Below are 27713 nucleotides of genomic sequence, written 5' to 3' on the forward strand. Positions count from 1 at the left end.
TCTCTATTGCTGTTTTCCATGCCCAATGCTTCGGTCTCCTGCTGTTGGTTACACAATAAACCCATTGTCAACGTCCCGTCATGGAGGTACCTATGTATTAGGAACCTCGGTATGGACTCCGTACTCGTAGGTATTGTACTGTGTATGTGCTATATACCTAGGTACCTAGGTAGGTACCTAGGTAGGTACCTACTGTGTATGTATAGTAGTACGACTGTCCATAGGGATGTCATGTACATGCAGGGTGGGTCTCTTCCCCATTTCCGTCCCAAAAGGGATTAGCGCGGTACAGCAACACCGCGTTCCGCGTCACGGCCAAGCTGTGTTCCTGGTCGCTCGCCAATGGGACCGGCCGACGCTCGTCCAAAAATTGTTTACAAACCAACCTCTTTTGCGCCCAGCTTCCTTGTGCCTTTCGCTGCCACCAGCATCTCAACATCCCATCCTCGACCTCACGTCGACCACAGCATTGCACGTACCCTCAATCACCACCTGGCTGCCCCTCCCATCCCAGCTGGGTCGATCCTATGCTGCAATTGTCCTAACGACCAGCTGCAGCCCGTCGCTGTGGATCGAAAGAAAGAGGCGGGAAGATTGGGAGGCATTCCGATTCCAACCCTCACCCAACCCATCCGACCGACCCATCCAACCGATCAACTGACCGCAACCCACGAACCCCCTCCCCCTCCTCCCCCTTTTGGGCTGGCCGCGACCGAACCCCAGACGCAGCTCTTGGATCTTGCACGGGGCTCACCTGTGCTCCCCAGCCTGGCGCCATGAATCCCGTCACGCCCATGCGCCACATTCCCGGCGCATTCATCCAGACGCCGGCGCCCGCCGGTCAAAGAGACCCGGTTCGTCGGAAGCTCAACTTCAACGAGCAGGGAGGCTTGGGTTCGAATGCCGTGGTCGGGCACACATCGGCTCCGCCGGCCAACCCGCTGCGCTCCGGCCAGCCCGAGATCGTCACGGGCATGCTGCCTCCACCACACCAGCCTCGCGAGGACCTTCCTCCCGTCGCCAAGGCGGCCCTCGTCGTCAACCAGACCCTCCAGCTCGATGAGAGCTACCCCGATATCGACTCGTACTGCAGGCGTATGTTTCCCTCCGATCCTCGGCTCCCGCAATGTTGCCTCTCCCTCCCTCCCCCAACGCGCTGACCATTGTTCTTTTCTGCGCAGCTGGCGCCTCCTCCGACTACGAGATCCAATACCCCGACTCCTCCTGGGCTCCCTTCCACAAGGTGTCCACCTACCCCATCCCCGAGCAGATCTTTGATCGCGTCAACCAAGGCGCCGTCTCGACCAAGCTGGGCCTCTTCGCGAGCATCGGCTACGCCTGGGCCGCCATCGACGACGCCCTCTTCCTCTGGGACTACACGCATCCCGACCCGGAGCTCATCGGATACGAAGATGCCGCCCACACCATCACGGCGGTCGCTCTCGTGCCCCCCAAGCCCGGCGTGTTCGTCAGCACCATCACCCACATCCTGGTCGTGGCCACCACGAGCGAGATCATCCTGCTCGGCGTCGCCGCCAGCGACACCCCGTCCGGCGCCAAGTCGGTCGCGCTGTACCAGACCAAGATGTCGGTCCACCGCGGCGGTAGCGACGTCAGCCACATCGTCGGCACCGCGTCGGGCCGCATCTTTGTCGGCGGAGAGACGGACACGGACATCCACGAGATTTGCTACCAGCAGGAGGAGAGGTGGTTTTCGAGTCGCTGTAGCAAGGTGAACCACACCTCGCCCGGCTGGTCGTCCGTGGTTCCCACGCTCCCGCTGGCGGCGCTGCCGTTTGGCCCGCGGCAGCAGGAGCATCTCGTGTCTCTCGTCGTCGACGACACGCGGAGCCTTCTGTACTCGCTCTCCAACCGCTCCACCATCCGCACGTACCACATGGAGACGCCAGAGAAGCTCACCCGCGTCATCGAAAAGGACAAGACGAGCTGCCTGCGCGACTTTGCCCACATGGCCGACAGCTCGCCGCTCTTCACCGACCGCACCAACATCGTCTCCATCAGCCCCATCCCCGCCACCGAGGCCTCGAAGCTGCACCTCATGGCCCTCACCGACACGGGCTGCCGCCTCTTCCTGAGCGCCACCAGCTCCGCCTCGTACACCATCGGCGGGTCAACGACCCTCGCTCCGCAGAGCATGCAGCTCCAGTTCGTCAAGTTCCCCCCGCGGGATCCCGGCCCCCGCGTCCGCGGCGTGACGAGCCAGACGACCGAGGGCGTGCTGGACAAGACGTCTCGGGCGTTGGACCCCAGCGTCCTCGGCGTCCGGTTCGCGCCCGGCTACTTTTTCGACGTCATCCGCAAGAGCCCCGAGTCGGACGACCTCTTTGTCTCGTCTCCCGACACCGGCAAGATCAAGATCACCACCCCGGCCTCGGCGCTTAAGTACTTCGAGCAGGGCGCTTGGATCGACCTCGAGAGCGGCAGCCGGATCCTCGAGATCGGCCTGACGACGGCGCCCTTCTCGGCCGCGAAGCAGCCCCTCGGCTTCGGCAACGAGCTCGCCGTCCAGTTCGACAGCACCCCGAGCCAGCTCGCCGTGCTCACCAACACCGGCATCCACGTCATCCGCCGCAGGCGGCTCGTGGACATCTTCGCCAACGCCCTCAGGACGTGCGCCGGCGAGGAAGGCCTCGAGAGGGAGATGCGCCGGTTCCTCAACCAGTACGGCCGCGTCGAGACGATCTCGGCGGCGCTGGCCGTCGCCTGCGGCCAGGGCAGCGACCTGCGCGCCGGCACCGGCCGGACCGCGGACGCCCGCGTCGAGGGCCTCGCGCGCATGGCCTTCGTCGAGTACGGCGGCCAGCCGCGCCTCGCCGAGTCCGACGGGAAGCAGGCCGTCTACGACTCGGTCCGCCTGTCTTCGCGGCACGACGCTCTTGCGCTCTACCTTACCCGTCTCATCCGGTCGCTGTGGAAAGCCAAGGTCGTTGCGACCAAGGCCGAGGCCGGGGGCGCCCTCACCGTCTCCTCCACCGTCCCGACGCCCAAGCTCATCCTCGTCCAGGAGAGCGTCGAGCGGCTGCGCAACTTCCTCGAGGCCAACAAGAGCACGATCCAGGGCCTGTCGGGCCCGACCAACCCTCTTCTCACCAACCGCCAGGAGGAGATCGCCACCCAGAAGGAGCACCAGGCGCTGCACGCCCTCCGCAAGCTCATGGAGAGCGTCTCGGAGGGCATCTCGTTCGTCCTGATGCTGTTTGACGAGCGCGTCTCGGACATCTACGCGCGCCTGGACGCCGCCTCGCAGCAGCAGCTCAGGGACCTGACCTACGAGCAGCTCTTTTCGCAGAACCCCGGCAAGGAGCTCGCCAAGGTGCTGGTCAAGGCCATCGTCAACCGCAACATCGCCAGCGGCGCCAACGTCGAGACGGTCGCCGACGCGCTGAGGCGGCGCTGCGGCAGCTTCTGCTCCCCGGACGACGTCGTCACCTTCAAGGCCCAGGAGCAGCTGCAGCGCGCCTCGGAGCAGACCCAGAACCCCAACGTCCTCCGCACCCTCCTGGCCGAGAGCCTCCGCCTGTTTGAGCAGGTCGCCGGCAGCCTGGGCATGGCCAACCTCCGCAGCGCCGTCGAGCAGTACACGCAGCTCAGCTACTACGCGGGCGCCATCCAGCTGTGCCTGACGGTGGCCCAGCAAAAGGACCGCGGCAACACGGCGCTGTCGTGGGTCAACGACGGCAAGCCGCCCAACGACTCGCGCAAGAAGGCGTATGACGAGCGCCGCGCCGTCTACGCGCTGATCCACGAGGTGCTGGATCGGCTCGAGGTGGCGTTTGCCGGCGAGCCCGAGGTGGTGGACGGCCGGCCCACCCTGGCCGCCACGAAGCGCATGGAGGCCTACTCGGTCGTCAACGGCTCCAACGACGAGGTGTTCCACTTCGACCTCTACGAGTGGTACATTGAGAAGAACTGGACCGACCGGATCCTGGCCATCGACTCCCCGCACGTCGTTACCTACCTGGAGCGTCTCGCCGAGACGGATTACCAGCACGCCGAGCTCCTGTGCCGCTTTTACACGCATCGCAGCCGCTTCTTCGAGGCGGCCCAGGTCCAGGCGACGCTGGCCAAGTCGGACCTCAACATCGGCATCAAGGACCGCATCACCTTGCTCAGCCGCGCCAAGGGCAACGCCAGCGTCAACACCATCGGCGTCAGCCGCCAGCAGCAGCAGCTTCTGAACCACGAGGTCACCGAGCTCCTCGAGATCGCCCACATCCAGGACGACCTGCTCGAGCGCCTGCGGGCCGATGTTCGCATCTCCCAGGATAGGCTCCCGGAGATTGAGCAGGCCTTGGACGGGCCCATCAAGGGCGTTACCGAGGTGAGTTTTTTTTTTTTTTTTTTTTTTTTTTTTTTTTTTTTTTTTTTGGTCTGCCTCTCCCACCGCCTTCTCAACGTCCAGCTAACCAGATCTCCCCGTCCAGCTCTACAACGAGTACGCCGACCAAGCCGGCTACTTTGACCTCTGCCTCCTCATCTACCATGCTGCCGATTACCACAACCCCCGCGTTATCATGGACACCTGGCAGCGCCTCATCGAGCAAACCCACTTCGCCACGGAGCAGCGCCAGGCGGAGTGGCAGCAGAACCTCTCGCGCCGCCGCGGCGGCTCCCTCGACGAGCACCGCTCCGCCGAGGACAGCTCCCCTCCCCTGCCCTACGAAGCCGTCAGCCAGCAGGTCCAGCTCGTCGCGCACCGCACCTCGCTCGACAGCCTCGTCTTCCCCGTCGACGCGCTCCTGCCCGAGGTGTGCCGGTACGCCGTCAACCACGGCCAGGACGCGAGCATCGGCGCGGACCCGTGCTGGCCGGTGCTGCTCTTCCTCAACCTGGGCGTGCCGCACGCCCTGGTGGTGCAGGTGCTCGAGAACGTGCTGGACGCCCAGGAGGCGCCCTTCACCGGCCGGAGGAGGAAGGTCGTCGCGCAGTGGATCTTCGCCGCCGTGGAGGACTGGGTGAGGGAGGTGGAGAGGCGCGCCGCGGGGGCGGGCGTGCTGGGCGGCGGCGCCGCCGCCGCCCTGGGCGCCAGCACGGCCGGCGGCCCGGGCGCGGCCGGCGGGGATGGGGTGATCGGGGCGTGGGTCGGCGAGCTGCTCGTCAGGGCCGATGAGTGCCTTGGGCAAATCGCGGGCGCCGGCGGCAGGGCCGGCGCCGGCGAGCAGGAGGAGGTGGCGGAGCTGAGGAGGGTCGCGAAGACTCTTAAGAGGAGCGTGGATGGGATTCTGGGGGGCGAGGGGTTCCTGGGCGGGAGTTTGTTCCGGTGATGGGATGAAGGGATAGGGCGAGGGGGGCAAGGGATGTCGCGTGGGTGGGTGTGTGGGTGTGTGTGTGTGCTGGCGCTGCCATTGGGAATATCTTGGTCTTGTTTAATACCGAGGGTACTTTGTCGAGTGTATTGAGTAGGTAATTAGGTGGTGATGTATTCTGCTTGCGTGGTTGGCGAGGTTCCTGCCGGCCTTCGTCGTCGACGGAGAGGTGAGGTACATGAGGTCCATGTTGCGGCGAGCGGTACGGGAGGATGTCATGTTCAAGAGAAGAAGAAGAAGAGAGCTTCTGTTTGGTTGGGTACCGTGCTTGCTTGCGGCGTGCTTACCAGGCGCCCTTGGTGTTTTTCTCATTTACCTGTGGTGTCCAGCGTGGTTTCAGCGCTTGGGTGTGATGGGATCTTGAGGCAAGTGACTACGGGAGAGCAGCAATCGTTTCCTTATTTTTTTTTTGTCTGTGCTAGGGTATAGTTAGGTATACTTCTGAAACAATGGGATGCTATGTACCTAGATACGATGCCCTCTGTATGTGGTGAATCATTGATGGGACTTGTGTCTCCTGCGAAGGCGTGAATCCCGGTCGTTTAGCGGCGCGTACAGATGGACAGGAACGGTGTTGATGACAGAGTCATCGAGGACAAGGCGAAATGGATGAGCATCAGGGAGGGAGTTACGTTCATATTGGGCGATGTTCTACGGTGGAAGCCGTGGATGGCCAGGTTACCCAACGTATCTTGGGCATTCCGTGGCCTGTCTTGCGCGCGCTGGCACCGTTCATATGGATCCAGCGCGGAGGACCGAGCAAGCAAGACGGTGGACGACTGGAGCATGCAACCAACGCCGCAATAGGATTTCCCGGGTCCCGGGTGGGCGGGCAGACAAGCCCGGAGCCGTGTGACAGCGTCAGTCAGGGCATCTTCAGCGATGCGGAGAAGGACCAAGAATGCCCTTGACACAGTACGTTCTGAATCGATGGAACCGGGGTTTATGGTCTGCCAAGGCAGGTTGGGGTTGCGAGGCGAGTCATGAGCTACGGGAGCTGAGATGGTCAGGGGAACGGAACGACAGCAGAACCTTGATTGACTCATATCGAATTGAACGCTCCTTAAACCATCCCACCCACCCTCCCTCAACAAAACCCGAGGCTGCTGCTTCCAAGTCCTGCTCGGAGGGGAGGGAGGGGGGGGGGGGAGGGGGGAGGGGCGACGAAGTCGTGAGGTTTCGGATCAAGCTCCCGGTTCCAAAGTGGTCAACCTCCAAGAAACTCTCGGCTTTTCAGCTAGCAGTGACTCCCACCCACCCACCCCTGATCACCTGATGGTGGTCGGTGGCGTTGCTGGCGCGCGGGGATTCCCCCTCCATCCGAGACACCCACACATTCACTCATAGTATATGCACACACACACACACACATAGAGAGAGAGAGAGAGAAAACTCTAACAAGGCTTGAGTCTCTCACTGATCCATCCATCCATTCATTCATTCATCCATCCAGACCTGCGGGGACCCGGCCAGGGACGGTAAAGCCAGACGGCCACCTACCCGAACAGCAGGTGGCGTGGAAACACCCGTTGCTTCTTCCAGGTCACGTCAGGTGGCTGTGTTTGCCCGGCCCCGGTTCCCGGACGGGCATGGCGATGACCGATCATCTTGGGCTCTTCCTTTTCTGCGGCCCCGGCCCCCGAGGAGGTTCTTGGTCGACGACCCAGACGTCACGTCGCGCCGTCACGCCTGCGTGATGGGAGAGGGAGGAAGAGCGAGACCGAGAGGCTGTGGCGGTGCATCAGGACGTCGGCTAGAATCAACAGAAATAACACGAAGTCTGGTCAGATAGCCGCCACATAGGCTCGTCTGTGAATAGCATCGTGACCACGGCGGGTGGTGGTATGAGCGGTGCTATCAGTGGTAGTGGTGGAGGCGGCGGAGGAGGTGAGAGCGGTGGTGTGCCGAGCGGTGATGATGATGTCACATTGGCGGGCCACACAGCCCTTGGGAGGGGAGGGGGCGGGATTCGTGAGTATATCATGTTCTAGACAATTATTCATTGTTGGAATCAATAATTTGTTCTCTGTGAAGGCCATCTATGCCTGTTTTGAGGTTCAAGACTCTGTCGGTGGGAGGTTTCGGACCAATCATGCCTCCCTGCTGCGGATTTGTTTTGTTTTGTCAGTCATGTTTCAGACGGGGTTCACATGGTTCGGCCGGGGCCAATGTGGTGGTAGCCCAAGTAACACGCCAAGTACAAAGTACTGCGATGCTTTGTACGCCCTTGTCATTGATGAGCCCGTTGCCCCTTGCAGCAATGTCGTCACGGGATGCCGCGGGGATGTCGAAATTGACTCGCCACCATACTTTTACTAGTAGGAGGCACCTTATGTACTATATACGCTAGAAGCCATCCCCAGTTCCGCCGTCACACAGGGCGGTGGGATATTAATAGCGCGGGATCCGAGCAGACGGCCTGCTGCTTCCCGGCAAGGCGGGGATTCAATAGGATATTATGGAATCAATCTAGACCCGGGGCCTGGATCTGCAGCAGAAAAAAGTATGAGGTGTGCAGGGCAAGCCCTGGGCGTTGGACTCGCTGCACAGTACGCAGTACACAGTAGTTCGTCGCATGTCAAGAAGTGAGAGGGGGGTACATAGAGGCCAGGATAAGGTCTCGGGATCGGAGACGAGCGTGCGCGCCTTGTCCCGCAATCCCTTTCTGGCAGGAGGCTAGACACATGCCGGCGGGGGGGGGGGGGAGAGGATGGCCGAGAATGCCGTCGTTCTGGGCTGCATGGTCCGAGGTGGGCTTCGTGTGCGGTTGAAATACGGATAAATGAACCTCTCACTTTAAATGCGGAACATCCAAAGCCTCCCTCATTCATTCATTGGGCGGCCGTTGGCGGGAGACGACAGGGCATGCCAAGCTGCTGTGTATGGATATGTCCGTCATCATGCCGTGGTCCGTCAGACCCCAAACCCGGCCTCGACGTGACTCGATCACCTTTTTTTTTTTTTTTTTTTTTCTTGTGCGTGTGGTTTTTTGTCTTTCGTGCTGCCAACTCGTGTTTTCTCGGGTCAAGGGGTTTTCGTTCTCCCGTCGCTTTTCCCCCTCTTCCCCTCCCCCATCTCTCGTCTAATCCCACTAGCGTACTAACTACACAGCAGATGCGTCGCGAAGAGGTGCGGCATCGACTTTCTGTTTCCGGTTGGCCCGATCGTCCAACGGTCAAACTGCAACGCTGTACATGACAGGGTTCCATTGTCCCAACCGGCTTAATCCCTGGACTACGACGGCCACAGGCCGCATACGTAGACGGTTGCTCCGAAGGCTATACCTAGTCAGGGGGCCGGACGCCGAACGTGGTTATTGACCTGGCCATTGTTGATGAATCGAGAACGGAGCCTGGCAGCCCACTCGCAACGGACGGGCGACATTCCCATCCTAGTTTGACGCTTCTATTCTTGATGACTCGGAAGCGTATCCGGGCTCCTTCGCTTGCCCTGCGCCCTCGTTCCCCATTCCCGGCATCCAGGTTACCCACCCCCAGCAGTCCATCCTCCCCCCCCATCCCCCGTCGGAGCTTATATTTGTTGTTGCATTCCACTGCAGCCGTCGGGTCCCCATCCAAGGTTGCCTCAATTGCTCTCGCACCGCATCCTGGAACCCGGGGCTCGCTTCGAAGACTGCTTTATTAGCCTTTGGGAACCCTTTCTGGTAGTCACCTTGCTCTATACGCGTCTCCCAACCTCGGGTGTCAAGTGCTTGTCGTCCAATCTGTCTCCTTCGCTGCTTGCCTCCTGGAGCAGCCTGTTTCCAGTTTTGTCTGCCGTAGGTTCCCCAACTCCCGGGCCCCTTTCCTTTTCTTTTTCTTTTTGCCTAGTTGAGGAGTGTCATCCGGCCCATTCTCCGGGAGAGTGTGGGGGATCGCACATCCAGGCCGATCCTTGCCTTCTCATATCTTCTGTCGTGTTTATTTTCATCACACCTTCCCTGGCTTGTCTCGTGGCTTCGCCTCCCTGCTCCCCTGCTCATGCCATCGAGATCCAGAACGCAAAAAGAAAGAGACAAGGAGGAAAAAAAAAAGACACCAAACCTAATCTCTGGCTTGCAGTATAAACAGCTTCGAGCCTCTCGGCATCTGAAGGACGATTTTCCCTTCATCTACCCCCCCCCCCCCCCCCCACAGTCCCTTGTGAAGAACCGAGACCTTTGAATCGATCCATTCACCCGCTCATCACCCATCCATCCAACCAACCATCCATCCATCCATCCATCCATCCATCCATCCATCCACCACACCTTCACATCCTCTCCACACCCTCCACTTGGCTACAACCTCACCATCCGACCTCCACTGCAACCTCCCACAGACCCGGGAAACTCGTTATATCAAGGCATCCACCCGTCCCATTGACCTGGTTTTTCCTTTCGACTGTCTCATCCCTCCCGGCCACCTCCCGTTCGCCAAGCTCAAGGGATCGACACCCACCGCGCGATCATCACCCTCACCTCCCTCGATCTTATCGGCAAACGTTCTCGATTTCTGAACCCTAGATACCCATCTACCAACGGCCAGGATGAAGGTACGCGAATCCCAGCCTTATCGTCATCATCGTCGTCATTACGCATCTTTCTCTCCGCCCAACTAACACAAACGACCCACCATAGGTCCTCACCCTTGCTCTTGCGGTCCTGATGGCCCTTACCCAGACCGTCCTCGCGGCTCCCGTCGACGCTGTCGACGCCGTCGCCGCTCCGGCCAGCGACGATAGCGTCGGCTCAGTAAACGGCGCCGCCCCCGCCGCGGCCGGCGGCACCCCCGTGTGCAAGGATCAATACAGGGACCTGTGCCTGGCCGATAACGCGAATGCCTATTGCTCGAACGGGGGTTTCCGCAACAATTTTCCCGAGATTTGCAAGGGGCTGTGCTGGTGCGTTTAACTTGTTGAACGGTTTTCGCCAGAAAGCGGCGGACGGAGCGACGGAGGAAGCGACATCGAGCATCCCTCGGACAAGCGAGCGGGCACAACTAGTCTGTTCGTGGATTCGTAGGTGGATAGGAGGGGGAGACGAGGTTTGGCAATGTGCGCGCGCGTGGTCGGGACACGGAACAACAACATTAGAACTCGTCGGGCAATGGTTTGGCAGCGCCGTTAAGGTTGGGGTATGATATCACGTATTGCGCATGAAAGAGCTTTTTTTTTCTTTCTTTTTTTCCCCAAGTTATGTAGATATCCATTGTTAGGGAGAAGGAGACGATGGGACGGTCGGAGTCCTAGAAGGGATCAAAACTTTCTATCCTGCCTGCAGCCGCCTTTGCTATCACCGAGGCCCTCGCAGCGTCAACAAGAGGCATCCAATGAGATTTGGCTCACATGAGAGCCTCTGGGAGCTTTTGAGGTGAAATAAATCCCACCCATGTCAGCGACCTGGCCAGGCACTCCCTGGAGGTAGATCATCGAGGGGCGAGGAAGGCGGAAAAAGCGGCAGATGGCTTCAGACATGCTGAACGCTGAACAAGGGACGGGTTACACAAAGGGTTGACGATCAAGGATGATGTGGCGTGAGCATAGCGATGAGAAAGCCTCATCACGCAACGCTCCGCACAGGATCACCAGGTAGTTATGAACAAGGCCTTGACTGCAACCACATCGGAACGCCTCTTCCAGGACCTCGCCGTTTGGGCAGCCTTCTTTTGGCTTCAGCCTCGTTCTATCGAATTTAGTTTCTTGGGTCTGGATGGAACTCGGAAGACCGTGGTGTGCACGCTGGCGGTGCCCCGAGAAACGAATAAGAAATAATCACAGGCTATTCGGCCCCCCCTAATATTGCTTTGAACATTTGACGAGGGTTCGACTGGAACTGGGGCTGCGGATCATGGTTCAAGGTTCACCCAAGTAGTGACGCTACCTGTGGGTAGAAGACCGCAATGGGGACCAGCGAAGTCGCTTGTAGTACCGGTCAGATTGGCGCAGGTAATAGAGGGGCGGAGAGGACGCCTTCTGCGTGATGAACCTGGCCCGTCACCACTTGGGTCCTGAGTAATCACAACGGGTTTCCCGGGGCCTTGTGCACCGTTCCATCAATGTTTTTCTCATCTCCCCTGAGCCTTTGAGCATTTATGGCCCTCTGAAATTCCTGCGATTGCGTTGTTTTGCCCCCCTGGATTTCTTGGATGGAGAAGGTAGCCATGTAATAGGTCTCGGCATCTGCCTCGGTCTTTGATAGAATTAGGTGGACGAATACCAGATCCGACACGTTCATTGGATTCTACCATTATTCTGTTTTTAGAAACCACTGATAGATGCCGAGAGGCTCCATGTGATGAAGGAGGAACCCAGACCATGGAAAGCCTCTCCCATTGAAACGTATCGCAGAGCCCGCCCCTTTGCTGAGTTCCTTGGGCCCAACCGCCAACATATGGCATGATGTGACAGCAAAAACGGATCTGCTGATGCTGCCATCAGCTAGTGCACTATATATACCTGCTACTGCAACACATGACGTCTTATCGACGGAAGCGCCAGATCAACAAATTCCAAAGCTCATAACCCCACAATGTTTTGTCAGCGAACTCTCCCTTGATTGTGTCTGACAATTGAGATATTGCCAACCGGGCTGCCCCACGTACTGGCACGCACAGCACAAGGCCATTCGATGCCCAAACAATGCTCGGGTGTCGTCCTTCCATTCCGCAGGACGCAACCCGGCGTGGCCCATGGTGGATGTTGTTGTAGCGACCCGACAGAGGCCGCCGTGATTCAAAGCAAATGAACAGATCAGAGCAGGACTTTTTGGAAACTCTGGGAGGAATGCGAATGAGACTATGCGACCGATTAGGCACAGAATATGAACAAGGTATACAAGATTCTCTGGAACGTCTCGGTGGCTAATTAGATCGGACCTTGGGAAGTTTGCCCTTTTCTTGGCCCTCCCGATATCACCTCCTGCTCGTATCCTGCTCACATCCTATCTTCATCTCACCGTGTCGGAAGAATATGTCGCCTGAGGGTCGGGGCCTTCCTCCCGCATCCCTGCTGACCGTCGCGGCCATGATACTATCAATTCCCCTGACCTCTCCCCAGAGCAAAGGCATCACTCGCTCGCGCGCATCCTTCCCAGCTGCCTCGTCAGCTACTGCCCCCATACACACCGGGCATCGTCCAATCCATCCTCAGCACCAACGCGGTGGAACTCAACAGCCTGCGGGGCTGTAACCCACCCTCCTCCATTCCTTGACACGCGATGTTTGGGACGACAATCGGCCACGCATGACTTGTCCGAGAGTGGGTGTCCCCCCTGAAGGGAACGCAAGCTTGGTATTAAGAATAATTACAGAGAATAGCTGCTAAGGTATTACTACACCCCCGCCGCTCACACCATATCCCTCCCTTTTCCCCTCTCCTTTCTCGCCTTACGGCGGGGTCGGCGTGACGGCGGTGAGGGTGAACTGCGCGCACCTCTGGCCGGTGGGGTCAACGGTGACGATGGCCCGGTTGTCGTGGCCGCTGAGGCAGGCGGTATGGCCGTTGGCGACGATCCGGCCGCTGCCGATGTCGTACCTCACGAACAGGAGGTCGTTCCGGCCGCAATCCTCGGCGCGGAAGGTTCCGAGCTGCTGGTTGTAGGCGATGCAGGCCGTCTTGCCCACGAGGTCGGGGCGGAACGGCTGCTGCCAGCCGCGCTGGACAAGCAGGACGTCGGTGCCCAGGATCTTGGCCGGCGCCACTTGCCTGTCGGCGTGGGTCCAGGCGCAGGCCGCGTTGACGATGATGCCCTGGAGAGACGGCGTCAGAAACAGCTCGTTCATCTTGGGTGAGCGGGGTGGGGTGGTGATCAACGCACATCGTTGGTAAACGTGAGGCACTCGTTGTTGGGGACGCCGCCGATCTCCTTGAAGACGAGCGTGTTGGGGCCGCGGACGGGCCTCGGGACGCCCTGGGCGGTGGCGGTGGCGGCGAGGGCGCCGAGGAAGGCAAGGCCGGTGAGCTTCATGGTGTCGGTGGGGTGATGACGGCGGCGACGGCGACGGCGACGGCTGGCTTGGGTGCTGGCTTGGGTGCTGGCTTTGGCGGAGGGATGCGCGGTAGACGACACGAGGTCAAGATGCAGGCCGGACAACGTCCTCGTACTTATACTTCGCAGCCGACTTCTCTCAGGCCATGTCGTCGATAGCACCCGGCGGCGCAGAGAAACATAGTAGACATCAAAAATAGCACGCTGACCGTCACCTCCGCCGCATCCGCATGAAGGGGATGCTTCTAGAGTTGGATTCAATCATACCACTCTTTGGATTGTGCGGAACCGTACGACCCAAGCACGACCCAAGCAAGACTTCGAGTTGCAGCAGTTACAACACCATAGCTGTAGCAAGGCCGTTTTGGTCCAAAATGTCACGTCCACGCCCAAATCGGTGCGTGACGCCTCGCTACCAAGCGCTGCGTGGCACAAGACCCCTCAGTCGTTTACCCGGATTAGGGACATGGTCTAGGTGACGTCGTACTCCGTACCTTGCCATGGCTGAATTTAGCCACCACGTTGCTCGTTTAACGGCCGGTTCGGGTGCTTCCCGACGTCAATGCTTGACTGCAGCGTTGCCCTGACTGCCACTCTGCCACCACCAATGTGGTAGCAGAGGCTCGAGGGTCCTACCTAGGTGCCTGACCTATGCATGTCGGAGCAGGCTGGCTGTATGCATGGCGCCAGGAACGTAGTCGGCAACAAGTTAGCCCGCCCGGAGCTTGTGGAAGCGACCAGGGCATGTGATTCCGGACGTTGGCAGGTGTTTAATAATAAGCCTGCTATTATGCCTGGGATCATCATCGCGAAAGCATGGATGCTAGGCGGTTCATCCTCCATGCGAGGTTTGCTGACAGGAAGCGCCTCATCATGAACCTTCAAGGTACATACCCCTCTCGAGGTATGTGAGGGATTTGAGCTCTAATCAGCCGCTCATGCTGAATTGGACTCCGTGGATGCGTCAATTAAATTCTATTATACGGTGTGGCTTTTGCGGAAGCGCTTTGCCGGACAACGCCTCATCAGCCACAAAAGATAGCCAAACCCTTCGCTCCATGCTCAATGCACCCACTGCCTGCTTCCCCAACCGGTGCAATTAATTGCCTAGCTGCCTCCTCCAAGGCATTGAGGCAAAAATATCAGTGATGATAGACTCCAGACATGCAAAGTTGTGTCGAGGTTGGGGGATCCCGAGAGAACGCCGACCGGCGAGGCTGGACCTTTGAAGAAACCACATAGTTCGCCGCCTTGTGTGTCACGACCGGAGATGCGATGTCGGGTCATTTGTAAGCCTGGGGACATGCTACTCGGCAACGAGGATGACGAAACAGCTTGCAGACTATGTCATTCGCGCAGATAGATGGGATGATTCTACCCAGGTTCACCACCATGACGATCTATATTATAAGGATGGAGATGGAGCCTTTACCAGACCGATCCATAATGAACCATAGGGAGGACCGTAGCCGTCAAACCATCCAACACGTTCTCGGTCTACTTTTCCAACCCATTCCAACATCACTTTCCCGTGAGCCACCATGTCCTCGAACCCGACCATCGACCCGGTCATGGAGCACGGCTGGACCGCCGTTCCCGTCAACGCCGACGACATCTTCCAGGGCAAACCCTATCTCTACAAACCAAGCCCCCTCCTCGTCAAAGACATTCACTTCCCCTCCGACGACCCTCTCGTGGCCAGGGTCCAGGCGTGGGTCAAAGAGCAGCTCCCCTGGCAGACGTACCACCACTCGATGCGCGTCTACTACTTTGGTATTATTATCATTATTAGATTCTATCTGCTTTATTTCCACCTCCCTTGAAATCCTAACCTCCCCTCCTCCAAAAAACAAGACCCCTTGGCTAACCAGGACAACCTCAACCCTCCCTTTTCCAGCAAGCGCCATCCTCCGCCAGCAATTCCCAACCTCCACCGTCTCCGCCTCCACCCTCGCCCTGGCCTCGCTGCTGCACGACATCGGCACCGCCCCGGCCTTCCTCACCGCCACCCGCCTCTCCTTTGACTTTTACGGCGGCATCCTCGCCCTGGACCTCCTTTCCTCCGGGCCTTCTTCCTCGTCCTCGTCCTCGTCCTCCCCCTCCCGCCCTTTTCCCGTCCCCGCCCTGGGCCCCGCGCCGCAGGCCCAGGCCGAGGCCGTGTGCGAGGCGATCCTGCGGCACCAGGACGTCGGCGGGCCCGGCACCGTGACGCTGCTGGGCCAGGCGCTGCAGCTGGCGACCCTCCACGACAACGCGGGCGGGCGGCCGTACCTGGTGCACGCCGCGACGCGGGACGACGTGCACGGGGCGTTCGCGCGGGGCGGCTGGGGCGGGTGCTTTGCGCGGACGGTCCGGGCCGAGGTGGGCGCCAAGCCGTGGGCGCACTCGACGCACCTCGGCGGCGCGGCCGACGTGCTGGCCAACGCGGTCGAGGGCAACGTCTTGATGGCGGGGTATGAGTAGTTAATAGCGGTTGGCGATGAACATGCCAGGAGGTCCTCCGGTCCTGTTGTCTGCCTGCTTGCCTTGGGTACCTAGGTAATTAGGGTGCTTGCTGGAGGGGGGATGGCGGATGTTTTGTTCCATGCGAAGCAGAAAACCCCCCCAAGATTGAACCGGCCTGCCCTAACTCAGGGGAGAGGAGTCTTATGAAAATAGAATGAGCCAGGCCGGTCCCAATGCCGGTCCCGACACCAAAAGAAAATAAACTAGCGGAAACCGATCGAATTGTGGTGGGAACAAGCTCGTTGCAATGTTTGATATTCGTTCAGGCTCAGTCAGCTTAGCTTCATGATCTCATTCAACTTTCATAGCTCGTACAAAAAAAAGTATTTTCACAATCTGATGGTATTACACGGTCCCCTTTTCGTCCTCGCAACCCAACACTTCGTAACTCCACATCCCTCCCCCTTTCCGGGCCCCCCCGTGTATGTGCTGTATCTCCAGCAGGGTGCCTTGAAAAAAAAAAAAAAAAAAAACCTCGGCTCAAAGGGGAAGAAAAAAGGACATGAGAACGAACCCGCAACTCGTCCCGTAATAGACAACAGCGAGAAATGTTTCATAACAAAAAAAAACACCCGGCATCATGCATCGTCATCATAAATCATCATCTTCCCACCCGCCGTCCCCAACCAGCGCGCTCCTCCTCCGGCTGCTCGTCATCGTCGTCGTCCTCCTCCTCCCCACAAACGGAAACTTATCATCCCCCGCGACCGGCACCGCCCCCGCGCTCCCAAGCTCCTCGTATTCCTCGCCGCCGCCGTAACCGCCGCCATAACCGCCGCCATCCAGATCGTCCTCGTACTCGTCGGGACCCAACGGATCGGCATCGTCGCCCTCCATGTCCATGTCCATGTCCATGTCCACGTCCGCGCTCACGTCCTCCACCTCCACCTTGGTCCCCAGCGCCTCCTTGCCCTGGCGGATCATGCTCAGCAGCCTCGCGTTGAAGGCGTCGACCTTGGCGTCGGCGTCCATCTCGGCCGCCAGCCTCCTCTTGGCGAGGTGCTTGGCTTCGGCGTCGAGCCTCGGGCTCGCCTTGACCGCCTCGATGACGTGCTCGGGCTTGGGCTTGGCGAGCCGCAGCGAGGCGCGCGGGATGCCGGTCGACGAGGACTGGTTGCGGCGGTGGCCCGAGGCGAGCTTGGGAGGCGAGCCGGCGCGGAGGGGCTTGCTGACGCCGTTGGACGAGGCGGCGCCGCCGCCGGAGAGGGTCAGGCTGCCGCCGAGGCTGTGGCGGGACGTCGGAGAGCGGCCGGCCGGGCCGCGGGAGAGGGATTGGCGGCTCGAAGGACGGGAGGCGGTGGTGGAGGATCTGAGGGTGAGGCTGGCCACCGACGGGGCTGGCGAGGCGGGCCTGGCGGGGGTGGGCGTGGAGAAGGCGAAGGGATTGGGGTTGTAGCTCTGCTGGGGGCCCGGATGGGACGGCGACGGAACGGCGACGGGGATGCGGCTCGGGGTGGAGCGCGAGGCCGGAGAGGCACGCGGCGACGCGAAGCTGGCGGGCTCGCGCGGCGCGTAGAGGCTCGGCGGGCTCGCGGGGGACGCGGTGGCGTGCGAGAGGCGCAGCGGAGGGCGGGCGGCCATGCCGCGCGTGAGGGTCGCCGCGCTGCCGCCGAAGCGCTGGGACGGGGCCGAGATGCGGCGATGGCTGCTCACGCCGACCTGGGAGTAGTAGCCGGTTCGTGGGCGGACGAGGCCGCCGGGACGGCCGGCGGCGGCGGCTTTGACCTCGGCGGCGAAGCGCCTTGGCTGCGCCGGCTCGCCGGGCTCGTCGTCCACCACCACCCAGTTCCGCAGCTCGTCGTTGTTCGCGCTGACCTGCCGGCGCTTGACGGCGGGCTCGGGGGTCGGCTCGGGGGTGTCCAGCTCGGGATGCGCCGAGTAGGAGGGCGGTTGCGGTTGTGCTGGCTGGGCAAAGCATCCTGGCGTGTCGTAGACGGCCGGGGGGCATTCGTCGGCCGGCGGCGGCGGCGGCGGGGGCTCCGACTCGGGCGCCCACGACTTCTCGTCGATTTCCGTCGCGGCGGCGGCGGCGGCCGTTTCCGTCACCGTCGTGCCGTTCTGGTTGTACGCCTGTCCGCCTCCGGCTCGGAACCCCTTGAAGGCGCCCGTTTTGCAAAACTCCCACACCTTGCCCACCATGTCTCCCAAGGTCTGCAGGCTGAAGAGGTTCCACGGTATGAGCTGGGGCGGCGCGGGAGCCGTCGTGCCGCTGGGCGGGGATGTCCCCAGCGGCGGCGAGTCGGCCAGGTCGGCCTTGGGCCCCAGCGCTCTCCGGTAGTCGACGTCCGAGTACACGCTGTCGTCCAAGACTCCGTTCTCGGCCCCCGCCGGCGCCGACCCTGGCGTGGTGCTGATCTGCCCCGCGAGCGTGTACCGAAACTCCCTGGCCCTCTCCTCGTGCGCATCGTGTGCGCCGTCCCGGGTCGTGCGCCAGCCCTGGGGCGACGTTCCTCTCGTGCTCGCTCGTTTCCGCTTGATGGGCAGGCCCGCATGCTGCGGCGTGGACATGGATATCTCGGAGAAGAGGCTTCCTGTCGATTTGGCGAGGTTGTAACTCGAGCCGTCGGGCGACGGGGGAGGCCGGAAGAGGTTGGAGTGGAGGGGCTGGCCGGCAGCGGGCGAGGAATCCAAGGCCATGCTCTGGGCAGCTTGGAACTGCGTTGCGAACGACATGATGGCCCCCTGTCGGACCTCGGGTCTCAGGAGGCGACCGCAGAGGTGGGTGCGATGTCGATGCCGATGTCGATGTCGATGTTGATGTCGATGTAGGCGTCGGTGGTGATATCGATGTTGATCCGGGATGAGCACAAGGCCGAGCGGCTCAGCTCGGTGAGCGCGGGCGATGGAGAGGGACAGAGGTCCAAGGTCGTTGTGAAGACGATTCGATTTCGATCTTTGATCTCGATCTCGATCGCGATTAGGGGGGGAGGGGAGGTGCTGTATCGCCGGATTCGCTGGTCTTGGATCGTTGCGCTCGAGGAACAGCGAAAAGGGGGAGAGAGGGAGGGATGAATGCGCTCGGGAGGCGCGTGATCGTGAGGGGGTGGGGTCTGCCTCTGAGTGTGTGCGCGTATGTACGCAGTATGTGTGTGTGTGTGTGTGTGTGTGTGTGTGTGACGAACAGTGCCGATAGGTATGCGACGAGCGACAAGAGACAAGCAGAAGCAACAAGACAGCCAGCTGGGCCAGGCGACCAACCAGAGCTTGCCCGCTGACCTAAGGCGTCGTTGTCGTCGTCCTTGGACCACCACCTCCCGTCTTGGTGAAAGGACCAACCCAAGTTCGAGAACAGAGAGGGAGGGACGAATTTGAGCTGTCGTTGTTGCAAGCAAGAAGCAGAGTGGTATGACGTCGGTCTTCGGATGGCGGCTGGTGGCAAAGCCTTTGGTCGTTTGTTTGTTGGTTTTTTTTTTTTTTTTTTGTTATTGTTGTTGTTGTTTACTTCGAAGTGGACTCTCTTTTGTTTTGTTTTTTTCAGGGGCAGAGGAGTTGGAAGACAATGAGCGCCGAACCCTGACAAAGATGACCAACACCACCTCGACTCAGCACCTTAGACAATGATGGCTCTCGACGTCGAACTTTGTCACCCATTCCTCCGTGGAGTTGGGGTTTGGAGAATCAACCACACTTTTGGAGGCTGGGGACGCTTTAAGCTCGCCGCCCCCCACAGTGGATCCATCCCGTCGTCTTCTCTTGGTTCTTCTTCCGGCTCGAGCGTTGTGGGGTTCCAATCAATCGCTGCATCCTGGACCACGGCTGCAGGGGGGGGGGGGGGGGAGAGGGGACGATGCTCCCCAGCCATCCTCACCGCAAACCCGTCCTGCGTGAAAGGGGGTTTCCTATTCTATTGGGCCAACGCTGTGCGTTTCGGACGCAGGTCCCGAGAGCCGCTAACTATGGTGGTGCACCGCGCAGAACTAACGTTCGTTATTCGAGCAAGCCTGTCTGCTGCTACCTACTCACACTGGCTCCGTGCCCCTTCGCTCCTTTCTCCGGTCGGGGAGATGGCACAAAATGATCCTCCAGGTCCAGAACCAGAGTGTATTTCGCTGCAGCACGCCAAGCCCTTGACAAGACACCCACCTACACAGTTAGGTAGAGTATCGTATAACGTTGGTATGCATGATGCGCTTTCCGACATTGTCATCCTCCATACCCCAGGTCTAGCTACGCCATGTATCGCCATCGCTTGCCCAACCTCTAAACCCTGCCGTGTCCCAGAGGGTATCTCTATGTATGTATTCCCGTGTCATGGTTTGTGTGTGTAAGAGAGAGAGAGAGAGCCCATGCGCCATGAGCAAGCATCATGCAAACGCCATCATCCGTCGTCATGCTGTAAGAACCGCCTTTATCGTCCATGCCCGAAACAAGACCACCCCCACTGCCTCTTGACAGCACGCCTCTCCTACTCCTTGCTGTAGTAGGCGTCCTGCATGGCCTTCTTGTCCGTCCCGACCCCGCCCTCCTCGGAGCCCAGCTCCCCTCGGAGGTGGGGCTTGCCCGCCCAAAACGCCTCGCGCTCCTTCATCACCTCGTCCGCCCACCGGCCCACCTCGTCGAGCACGATGCCCGTCCTCACGTAGGCAAACTCGCCGAGGTCGAGCCTCCCGCGCCCGCGCTTCTCGTACTCGACCATTTGGAGGAGCAGCTCCATCTTGTCAATGTCGTGCACGTAGGTGGCCTCGAGGGTTTTGGAGTCCTCGTACTCCTGCCAGATGGCGCGTATCTCGTCGCCGGCCCGGCCGCCGTCGACGTTGCCGAGCAGCTGCCGGGTGATGTAGTCCATGGTGGCGGCCTCGCGGCGGTTCTTCTCGGGCTTGGGCACCCCGTCGACGGGCGTGATGTCGCCGACCAGGGACTCGGCCATGTCGTGGATCAGGCACATCTTGATGCACTTGGAGAGATCGAGGCGCGACGCGAGGGAAGGGGGCGCGAGCATGCTGATCATGGACATGCGGTACATGTGGTCGGAGATGGATTCGCCGCTGGGAGAGAAGCCGCGCGCGTTAGCCACCGGAGCCGGAAACGGGGGCTGCAGGCGGAATCTTTGTTCCAAACTCACCGCTCGATCCCAAACCTCCTCCAGCCCTCGCGCTTGGTGGTCTTGAGACGCTCCAGGAGGTGGAAGTAGGGCACCGGCGAGCTCGTTCCCTCGGCAGGCTTCCCCGTCGGGATCGTCTCGAGCACCTTGTCCACCGTCCACGGGTTCAACGTGGGCCCTGGGTTCGGCAGGTGGCCGACGTCCGGTATCGTGGCGTCGCCGGGAGCGGTCGGAGGGGCGGTGGGTGACATGGTTAGGCAGGAGGGTCGGTGGCAAGAGGTGTCGACGATGCGAGGGGACACGCTGAATGAGTGGGAACGGGGGGCGCTTTTCTACCCTCGACGAGGAAATACACAGTAACTACGAGGTTCAAGGTTGGTGGAGTTGGGAAACTTGGAGCCAAACGTCGAGGAAAATAAAGACGGGTCAACAGAAAGGAAAGCGGGTTGGATTCCCATGGCATGCCCCACATGCAATCGACCAGGGTTGGGGGGCGGCGCTCAAAGGGAACACGGACAACCAGCCGGCAACCTACCTAACGTTACCCGCAACACTTCTCCATACTGCGTAGTGCCGTGTCCATGGATGCACATGGAAGAAGCCGACAAACAGTCAGAGGTGGATGCATCCGTAGCAAGACCCTCTTCGTGCACGTCGTACCAGAAGGGATGGCGAGTCTTTGAGGGTCTGATGGCTTTTTTCTTTTTTCTTTTTTTTTTTTTTTCGTTTTTCGGAATGCCGAGTTCCAAAGCGGTTCTGAGCATTCTACAGTAGGTAGGTACACTACCTACCTTTGTGTGTGCACAAAGTAATAAGGTTTGTTTACTCAACATGCGCCAGGCTCCATCCGAGTCAGGGGTAACATTGCTGCGGTTGACATTTGACGGCGAGGGGAGGTTGAAGGCTCCCGTCTCCGTTACGATGCGTTATCTTTTCGATTCAGCAGAAACAAAGAACAAAACTTGACGCTCTCTTTGTATGTTTATTTGAAAAACAATTTCAACGTGTCTTCGCCCTTGGATGGTGACCTGCAGCCCAAAATCTGCCCGAGGCATCCCCTCTGTTTCTTGGAGACCTCTTGGGAGACTCCGTTGCGGCCTCGGGGCGGTGGGGCAGCCCGACGTCATCGCGCATGGGGAATTCGAATGCGCAAACGGACCCTCTGGAAAGCCCATAAATACTGGTGTGGTAGGAGCGCTGGAAAGATGGTATGGCAGGAGCATCAGGAAGATGGCAGGAACACCAGAAGCATTCGCTTAGTCATACAGCGAGACCCTTGTATTTATAGGTCCTTAGCCACACGTTCTTTTCGAGGACCTTTTCTTCCATAGAATCAATCGCCTGTGTTTGTCAAGATTTGTTGTTGCGTTGCCACGCCTGCGAATCTGTTGATGCCCGGGGACCACTTTCTAACACCACATGGCAACCAGGGGTATAGCCACGGCCGCGGGCAAGGTTGAAAAGCCCGCTGCTCTGGGCTGGCACGTAGCGAATGTCTTAAAAAGCACCGCAGCTCGCTTTCATGGAAGGGCTCATCGGTTCAAGTCAAGTCGGCCCTCCATTCATAGGTTGTTCTGGTGGGTTGTGCGCTGCACGCTCTGAGATCCATGACAGGGCAATCTCCCCGAGGTGGAGGGGGCTGTATGCGGCTTACTCATGGCATGGCGGGTCCGTTTCCAAGCCGGGCGGCTAGGACAGTCTTCGGAGGAGGGAGTGGTACGGTGGCGTCGAATGAATGACGCTCACGTCTTTTTCAGGTGGCACAATCAAGCTGGCTCTACGGAACTATAGTAAGTACCTCCCCCAAGGAGGTTGTTCTTAGGTCCAACGGAAATTGTCGTCGAGAACAAACACCCAGGCTGTCTGTTCACTGCCACCGTTAGCGTGTTTCTTAGCGGAGTGGACACTGTTCGGCACCGCTTCCCCGCCCCGGCAGAGGTCCCCACAACCCATGTTTTAGTGGTAAAGGCAACCCTGCAGCCTTGCTCCCAAGCTGCATCTTGGCGCATCCTTCAAAGTGCTCCCCTTGGGAATCCCACCTCGTGCTGACGGTCGCTCGCAGCCTTCCAACGGCGGCCAAAGCCTTTTTTCTTGCTTTGCGTCCTGCCTCGGTCTTCGTTTCGCGGAGGCTCGCCATGTCCCGTTGCCCACCTGCCGTCTCGTGCAAGAAACCCCTGGGCTCGTCGCCGGTTCCCTCGTGATCCCCCGTCCAGTGTCAATGTCAACAACCCCTTAATCTCGGACGACGACCACGGTCACGACAACGACCACGACCACGTCCACGATGACGACGACAACAACCAAGGCACGACGAATTGCCTCCTACCTCGGCACACGCCGGCCCGTTTCCTTCTCCCGCTGGGCCGGAAGGGTCGCCCTCCTCTTCCTCCTCTGGACCGTCATCCAAGCCCACCGCATCTACTACCACCTTGCCGATGCCGACCGCGACGCCAGAACCCGGGCCTACCTCGTCGAGACCCGTCGGGTGTACATTGCCAGCCTGCACTGGAACAACGAAAACATTCTCCGCTCGGAATGGAACGGACGGCTGCTGGAGCTCGTGAAGCGGTTGGGGCCCGAGAACGTCTTCGTCAGCATCTACGAGAGCGGGAGCTGGGACAACACCAAGGGGGCCCTGCGCGAGCTCGACCAGGCCCTGAAAGAGGCCGGCGTGCCGAGCCAGCTGGTGCTGGACGACGAGACGCACCAGGACGTTATCCAAGGCCCTCCGGCCGACGAGGGCTGGATCACCACCCCCGACGGCAACAAGATGCCCAGGAGGATCCCCTACCTCTCCAAGCTGCGGAACAAGTCGCTGCAGCCCCTGATCGAGCTGGCCGAGAACGGAACCACCTTTGAGCACGTCCTCTTCCTGGGAGATGTCGTCTTTGACGTACGATTCACCCCCCCCACGTCGTCCCCCATCGCCCTCTGCCGACCCCATGCTGCACCCGGAAGCGCTAACACCCACCCACAACAGGTCGACGACGTCATCACCCTCCTCAAAACCAACGACGGCCGCTACGCCGCCGCCTGCTCCCTCGACTTCAGCAAGCCCCCTTCCTTCTACGACACCTTTGCCCTTCGCGACTCGGACGGCCACGAGGCCGCGACCCTGACGTGGCCCTACTTCCGCTCGGCCAAGTCGAGAAAGGCCATGATCAACGCAGACCCGGTCCCGGTGGCCAGCTGCTGGAACGGCATGGGTACGTCATGCCATGCCCCCCTCCGTCCCTATCCATCCTCCATGCGCTCGTCGTCTGCAGAACCCTCCCCCGCTTCTAACGCTAGGCTCGCTCGTCAACAGTCGCCATGCCCGCCAGCACCTTCCTCGGCATCTCGGGCCTGCGCTTCCGGGGCATCCCCGACTCCCTCGCCGCCGCCCACCTCGAGGCGTCCGAGTGCTGCCTCGTCCACGCCGACAACCCCGCCTCGGCCTCGCGCGGCGTCTTCCTCAACCCGGCCGTCCGCGTCGGCTACACGCGCGCCGCCTACGACGCGGTCCACCCCTCCTCGCCGGCCGCCAGCTGGGTCGGCCTGGGCGCCATCTGGTGGGGGCTGTGGAAGAACCGGCTGGCGAGGTGGGTGACGACGCCGTGGTTCCAGGAGAGGGTGGTGAGAGGGCGCATCGAGGCGTGGAAGGCGGCCGGGAGGTCAAGCGCGGGGGACGAGGACGGGGAGGACACGTGGGATGAGTTTCGGTACGAGGGGGTCAAGACGCCGGAGCCGGTGGAGGCGAGGGAGGAGAAGGGCGGGTGGTGCGTGGTGGATGAGATGCAGGTTTTGGTCACGAATGGGTGGAAACATGTGTGATGCCGGGTTCTTTTGTGATTACCCGTTTTTGTAATGTGCTCTAGAGTTCTTGGCTTTTTTATAATAATGTATGGATACCGGTTGTCAACAAGGAGGGGGAAACTTCTCGACGCATCTTCGGTCAAACACCGCCGGCGAAGGCGGAATGGTTAGCGGTTCCTCACTTGGCCTGCTTATGGCCGTCCGGTCGCGATGACGGCAAAGTTTGGATGCTTGTCGCCGCCGCGGAGTTCCTCGTAACCATTGCGTTCAAGTCCGATTGTATATACTCTACATGGGGGGAAAAAAACAAAAAAGGAGAGCACTGTCAGCCCGCATCCCCGATTCTAGTCCGTATTATTACATCCAGCGCCGCGTCCGTCCGCCATGACGCCGTCAACCACCAGCGGTCATGTCAACCCTTCTTGGTCCCGCGCTCCTCAATCTCCCGGCACTTCTTCTCCGCGTCCTCCCGGCACGTCTTGACCGTCAGCTTGAGGTTCTCAAACATCTGCGACACCTCCTCGGCGATCTGCAGCAGCCGCTCCGAAACGGGCGTCTCCTTGGCCCGCCTCTCCTCGCACCGGTCGCACTCGCACTCCTCCTCGTGCGGCCGCCGCTGCTCCTCCTTCTCCTTGCACCACCGCTCAAAGTCCCGGCGGAACATATCGTCCAGCGTGAGGCCCTCTTCCTCCTCGCAGCCTTCCGCCGCCGCGTCCTCGCCGACGAGGGGCGCGTCGTCGGCCGCGCCCCGGGCCACGGAGTCCCGCTCGATGGCCGCCACGATGCGCTCGGCCAGCGCGCGCCGCTCGCGCTCCTCGCGCTCCTTCTTCATCGCCCGCCGTCCCTTCTTCTTCTTGTCCTTGTCCTCCTTGCTCACCCTCTTGGGCGCCTTCTTGGCCAGCAGCTGCTCCAGCCGCTCCCGCTCGCTGCGCTCCGCCTGCGCGCCCGCTGCGCCCGCTCCACCAGCTCCGCCGGCGCCCGCAGGACCGGCACGTACCGCCGCAGCAGCGGGTTGCGGAACACGGCGTGCTCGGACCGCGCGAGCTGCGCGGCGGCCTCGGGCCCGGAGGCGTCGGCCGCCTCGCAGTAGCACAGGTCGAGCGAGGCCTCCATGAGCGGCGGCGCGAGGTCGCGGGCCCGGCGGCGCAGGATCGGGCGGATGCACTCGGGCGCGATGGCGTCGGCCGCGGGCGTCTGGGTCACGCCGGCCAGCTTGCGGAGCAGGAACACGTCGGCGCCCGCGGCGAAGAGCGGGTCGGTGAAGAAGTGCGGGCGCCCGGCGATCGGGCAGACGGCGGAGCCGGTGCCGGTGCCGGTGCCGGTGCCGGTGCTGGTGCTGGTGCCGGTGCTGGTGCTGGTGCCGGTGCTGGTGCTGGCGCCGGGAACGGAGGAGGCTGCCGGGCCGGCCGACGAGGCGTCGACGATGCCGGCCGTGGTGTAGTGCTCCCAGCCCTTGTGCGGAATGTAGTGCTCCTTGACGCAGGCGCGCGTGAGCGGCAGCTTGGTGAAGTCGACCATGTCCCAGTTGTCGATGGCGAGCTTGACCCAGTCGATGCGGGTGCGCCACGGAGGGAGGCCGGCGCGGTTGTGGATGAGGTAGGTGATGAGGGTCGGAGGGTCGGCCCAGTCCATCATGGGGCTGGCCGCGAGAGGAACGCGGTTCCGGTGAGCTTGTCTTGTCCATCCTGATTTCCTGCGAAGCCGTGGTCCAGCGAGAACTTACCAGTCGTCCGCGTCGTGGTCGACGACGTTGCAAAAGAAGCAGCCCACCATGTCGGCGTCCTCCACGCCGGTCGGCTTGGGGCAGACGGCCAGGGTATGGCCGAACGCGCCGCACCGGGGGTTGCCGCAGATGGGACCCTGCTTGCCGGCGGGCCGCGTCGCCTCGATGGTGCAGCTGAGCATCTTTTGGTAGTTGGCCCAGTGGGCCTTGTCCTCCCTCATCAGAGGATCGGAGCGTATGATATCCCAGACGAGGCTCCTGCGGCGTCGTCGGCGTGTCAGGTCAGCACTTGCCGTTTCCCATCCGCCGACGGCGTCTTGCGTCGCCGACGGTGGTGTCGCAAGAATGGGGATCGGGATCGCCCACGACGTACCATTTCTTGCCGATCGAACCGTCGCAGACGACGTCCATGAGGTCGTGGCCGCCCCATTTTCTGGCAAAGTCGTGCTTCTCCAGCGGCTTGGCGAGGTTTCGGATTTCCTGGCGGCCGCGATGGTGGCCGCACAGCTGCTCGGGCTGCTTCTGGTCCGCCATCACCGCAGCGGCCACCTTCTCGAGGATCGCCTTGTTGAATTCGGTCCTGTCGACCGGCGCGGCCTTGTCGGCCTTGCCGGCCTTATCGGCGTTGTTGCGTCCCGGAGCAGGCATGGTGGCGTGGTCGGGGAGGTCGTCGATGTCGATAAGAGGAGGTGGTTCAAGAGGAAATTCGGGTTCCTCGTTGTCGACAAAGCGGGGGGGAAGGTAGAAGAATTCAAAGGGAGACGAATAAATCTCCCGCAGCATGTCCTGGCCCAGCAGGTGGCCGGCGAGGTTCTCGATCTCGTCGGACCCGCCGGCATCGCGGGTCTCTTTTTCTTTCGCTTAGTCGTCAGTAACCGGTCTGATCATGGGGAAAGATGAATTTCAAGAAGCATTTCACAGACCCTCTCGGCCGTTCCTCTCGGCCATATCTCTTGGTGTGTTTCCCCTCGGACGTGTGTGTGTATGTGTGTGATTGTGCCGGGGATGGACTGCCGAGGGGGAGCAGCTTTGGATTGTTTTGTCTGCGTGCAAAAAGGAAAGCCAGGGCGTGTTTAATCGTATGCCCCCCCCTCCCCCCCCCCCAAGAAAAAAAACAAGCCATTCTTTGTTTTCTTTTTTTCGGCCTGTACTAACGTGCAGACAGAAGCCCTTAGGGCAGGGCTCTTATCTGACAATGTCCATATCAAAGTCTCAATCTCATGACTTTGAAAATGTCCGAGGAGCGCTTTGTGTTGTTGGGCAAGACAACAATAGGACGTGCTCCTTACGTGAAGCAATAAAGCAAGACCTTTCAAAGAACGTTGGGTTAAGTTGTTATAGCTTCAGGTTTCTCTG

General features: G+C 60.5%; 8 protein-coding genes across 8 annotated transcripts; 4 read left to right on the forward strand and 4 right to left on the reverse strand.

Annotated features, from left to right (window-relative positions):
• Nucleotides 1-776: 776 nt before the first annotated feature.
• VTJ83DRAFT_4510 (uncharacterized protein) lies at nucleotides 777-5285 on the forward strand (the record flags this gene model as incomplete). The annotated part of the gene is made up of 3 exons (XM_071011008.1): nucleotides 777-1095; nucleotides 1182-4342; nucleotides 4446-5285. 3 exons carry the CDS (start codon nucleotides 777-779, stop codon nucleotides 5283-5285), a joined length of 4320 nt encoding a protein of 1439 aa, XP_070865960.1.
• Nucleotides 5286-9854: 4569 nt separating this feature from the next.
• VTJ83DRAFT_4511 (uncharacterized protein) lies at nucleotides 9855-10218 on the forward strand (the record flags this gene model as incomplete). Its single annotated transcript, XM_071011009.1, has 2 exons — nucleotides 9855-9860; nucleotides 9946-10218. 2 exons carry the CDS (start codon nucleotides 9855-9857, stop codon nucleotides 10216-10218), a joined length of 279 nt encoding a protein of 92 aa, XP_070865961.1.
• Nucleotides 10219-12691: 2473 nt separating this feature from the next.
• Nucleotides 12692-13272, reverse strand: VTJ83DRAFT_4512 (uncharacterized protein; the record flags this gene model as incomplete). Its single annotated transcript, XM_071011010.1, has 2 exons — nucleotides 12692-13054; nucleotides 13123-13272. 2 exons carry the CDS (start codon nucleotides 13270-13272, stop codon nucleotides 12692-12694), a joined length of 513 nt encoding a protein of 170 aa, XP_070865962.1.
• A 1562-nt stretch (nucleotides 13273-14834) lies between these two features.
• Nucleotides 14835-15756, forward strand: VTJ83DRAFT_4513 (uncharacterized protein; the record flags this gene model as incomplete). Its single annotated transcript, XM_071011011.1, has 2 exons — nucleotides 14835-15066; nucleotides 15191-15756. The coding sequence occupies 2 exons, from the start codon at nucleotides 14835-14837 to the stop codon at nucleotides 15754-15756; spliced, it is 798 nt and encodes a 265-aa protein (XP_070865963.1).
• A 633-nt stretch (nucleotides 15757-16389) lies between these two features.
• Nucleotides 16390-18471, reverse strand: VTJ83DRAFT_4514 (uncharacterized protein; the record flags this gene model as incomplete). Its single annotated transcript, XM_071011012.1, has 1 exon — nucleotides 16390-18471. One exon carries the CDS (start codon nucleotides 18469-18471, stop codon nucleotides 16390-16392), a length of 2082 nt encoding a protein of 693 aa, XP_070865964.1.
• Nucleotides 18472-20203: 1732 nt separating this feature from the next.
• On the reverse strand, nucleotides 20204-21090 carry VTJ83DRAFT_4515 (uncharacterized protein; the record flags this gene model as incomplete). Its single annotated transcript, XM_071011013.1, has 2 exons — nucleotides 20204-20783; nucleotides 20861-21090. The coding sequence occupies 2 exons, from the start codon at nucleotides 21088-21090 to the stop codon at nucleotides 20204-20206; spliced, it is 810 nt and encodes a 269-aa protein (XP_070865965.1).
• A 2033-nt stretch (nucleotides 21091-23123) lies between these two features.
• VTJ83DRAFT_4516 (uncharacterized protein) lies at nucleotides 23124-24652 on the forward strand (the record flags this gene model as incomplete). The annotated part of the gene is made up of 3 exons (XM_071011014.1): nucleotides 23124-23732; nucleotides 23820-24045; nucleotides 24147-24652. 3 exons carry the CDS (start codon nucleotides 23124-23126, stop codon nucleotides 24650-24652), a joined length of 1341 nt encoding a protein of 446 aa, XP_070865966.1.
• Nucleotides 24653-25046: 394 nt separating this feature from the next.
• VTJ83DRAFT_4517 (uncharacterized protein) lies at nucleotides 25047-27305 on the reverse strand (the record flags this gene model as incomplete). Its single annotated transcript, XM_071011015.1, has 5 exons — nucleotides 25047-25571; nucleotides 25598-26273; nucleotides 26358-26615; nucleotides 26731-27205; nucleotides 27281-27305. The coding sequence occupies 5 exons, from the start codon at nucleotides 27303-27305 to the stop codon at nucleotides 25047-25049; spliced, it is 1959 nt and encodes a 652-aa protein (XP_070865967.1).
• Between the last annotated feature and the right edge of the window lie 408 nt (nucleotides 27306-27713).

This window comes from Remersonia thermophila, chromosome 4, assembly GCF_042764415.1.
Source record: "Remersonia thermophila strain ATCC 22073 chromosome 4, whole genome shotgun sequence".
NCBI classification, from domain to species: Eukaryota; Fungi; Ascomycota; class Sordariomycetes; order Sordariales; family Chaetomiaceae; genus Remersonia; species Remersonia thermophila.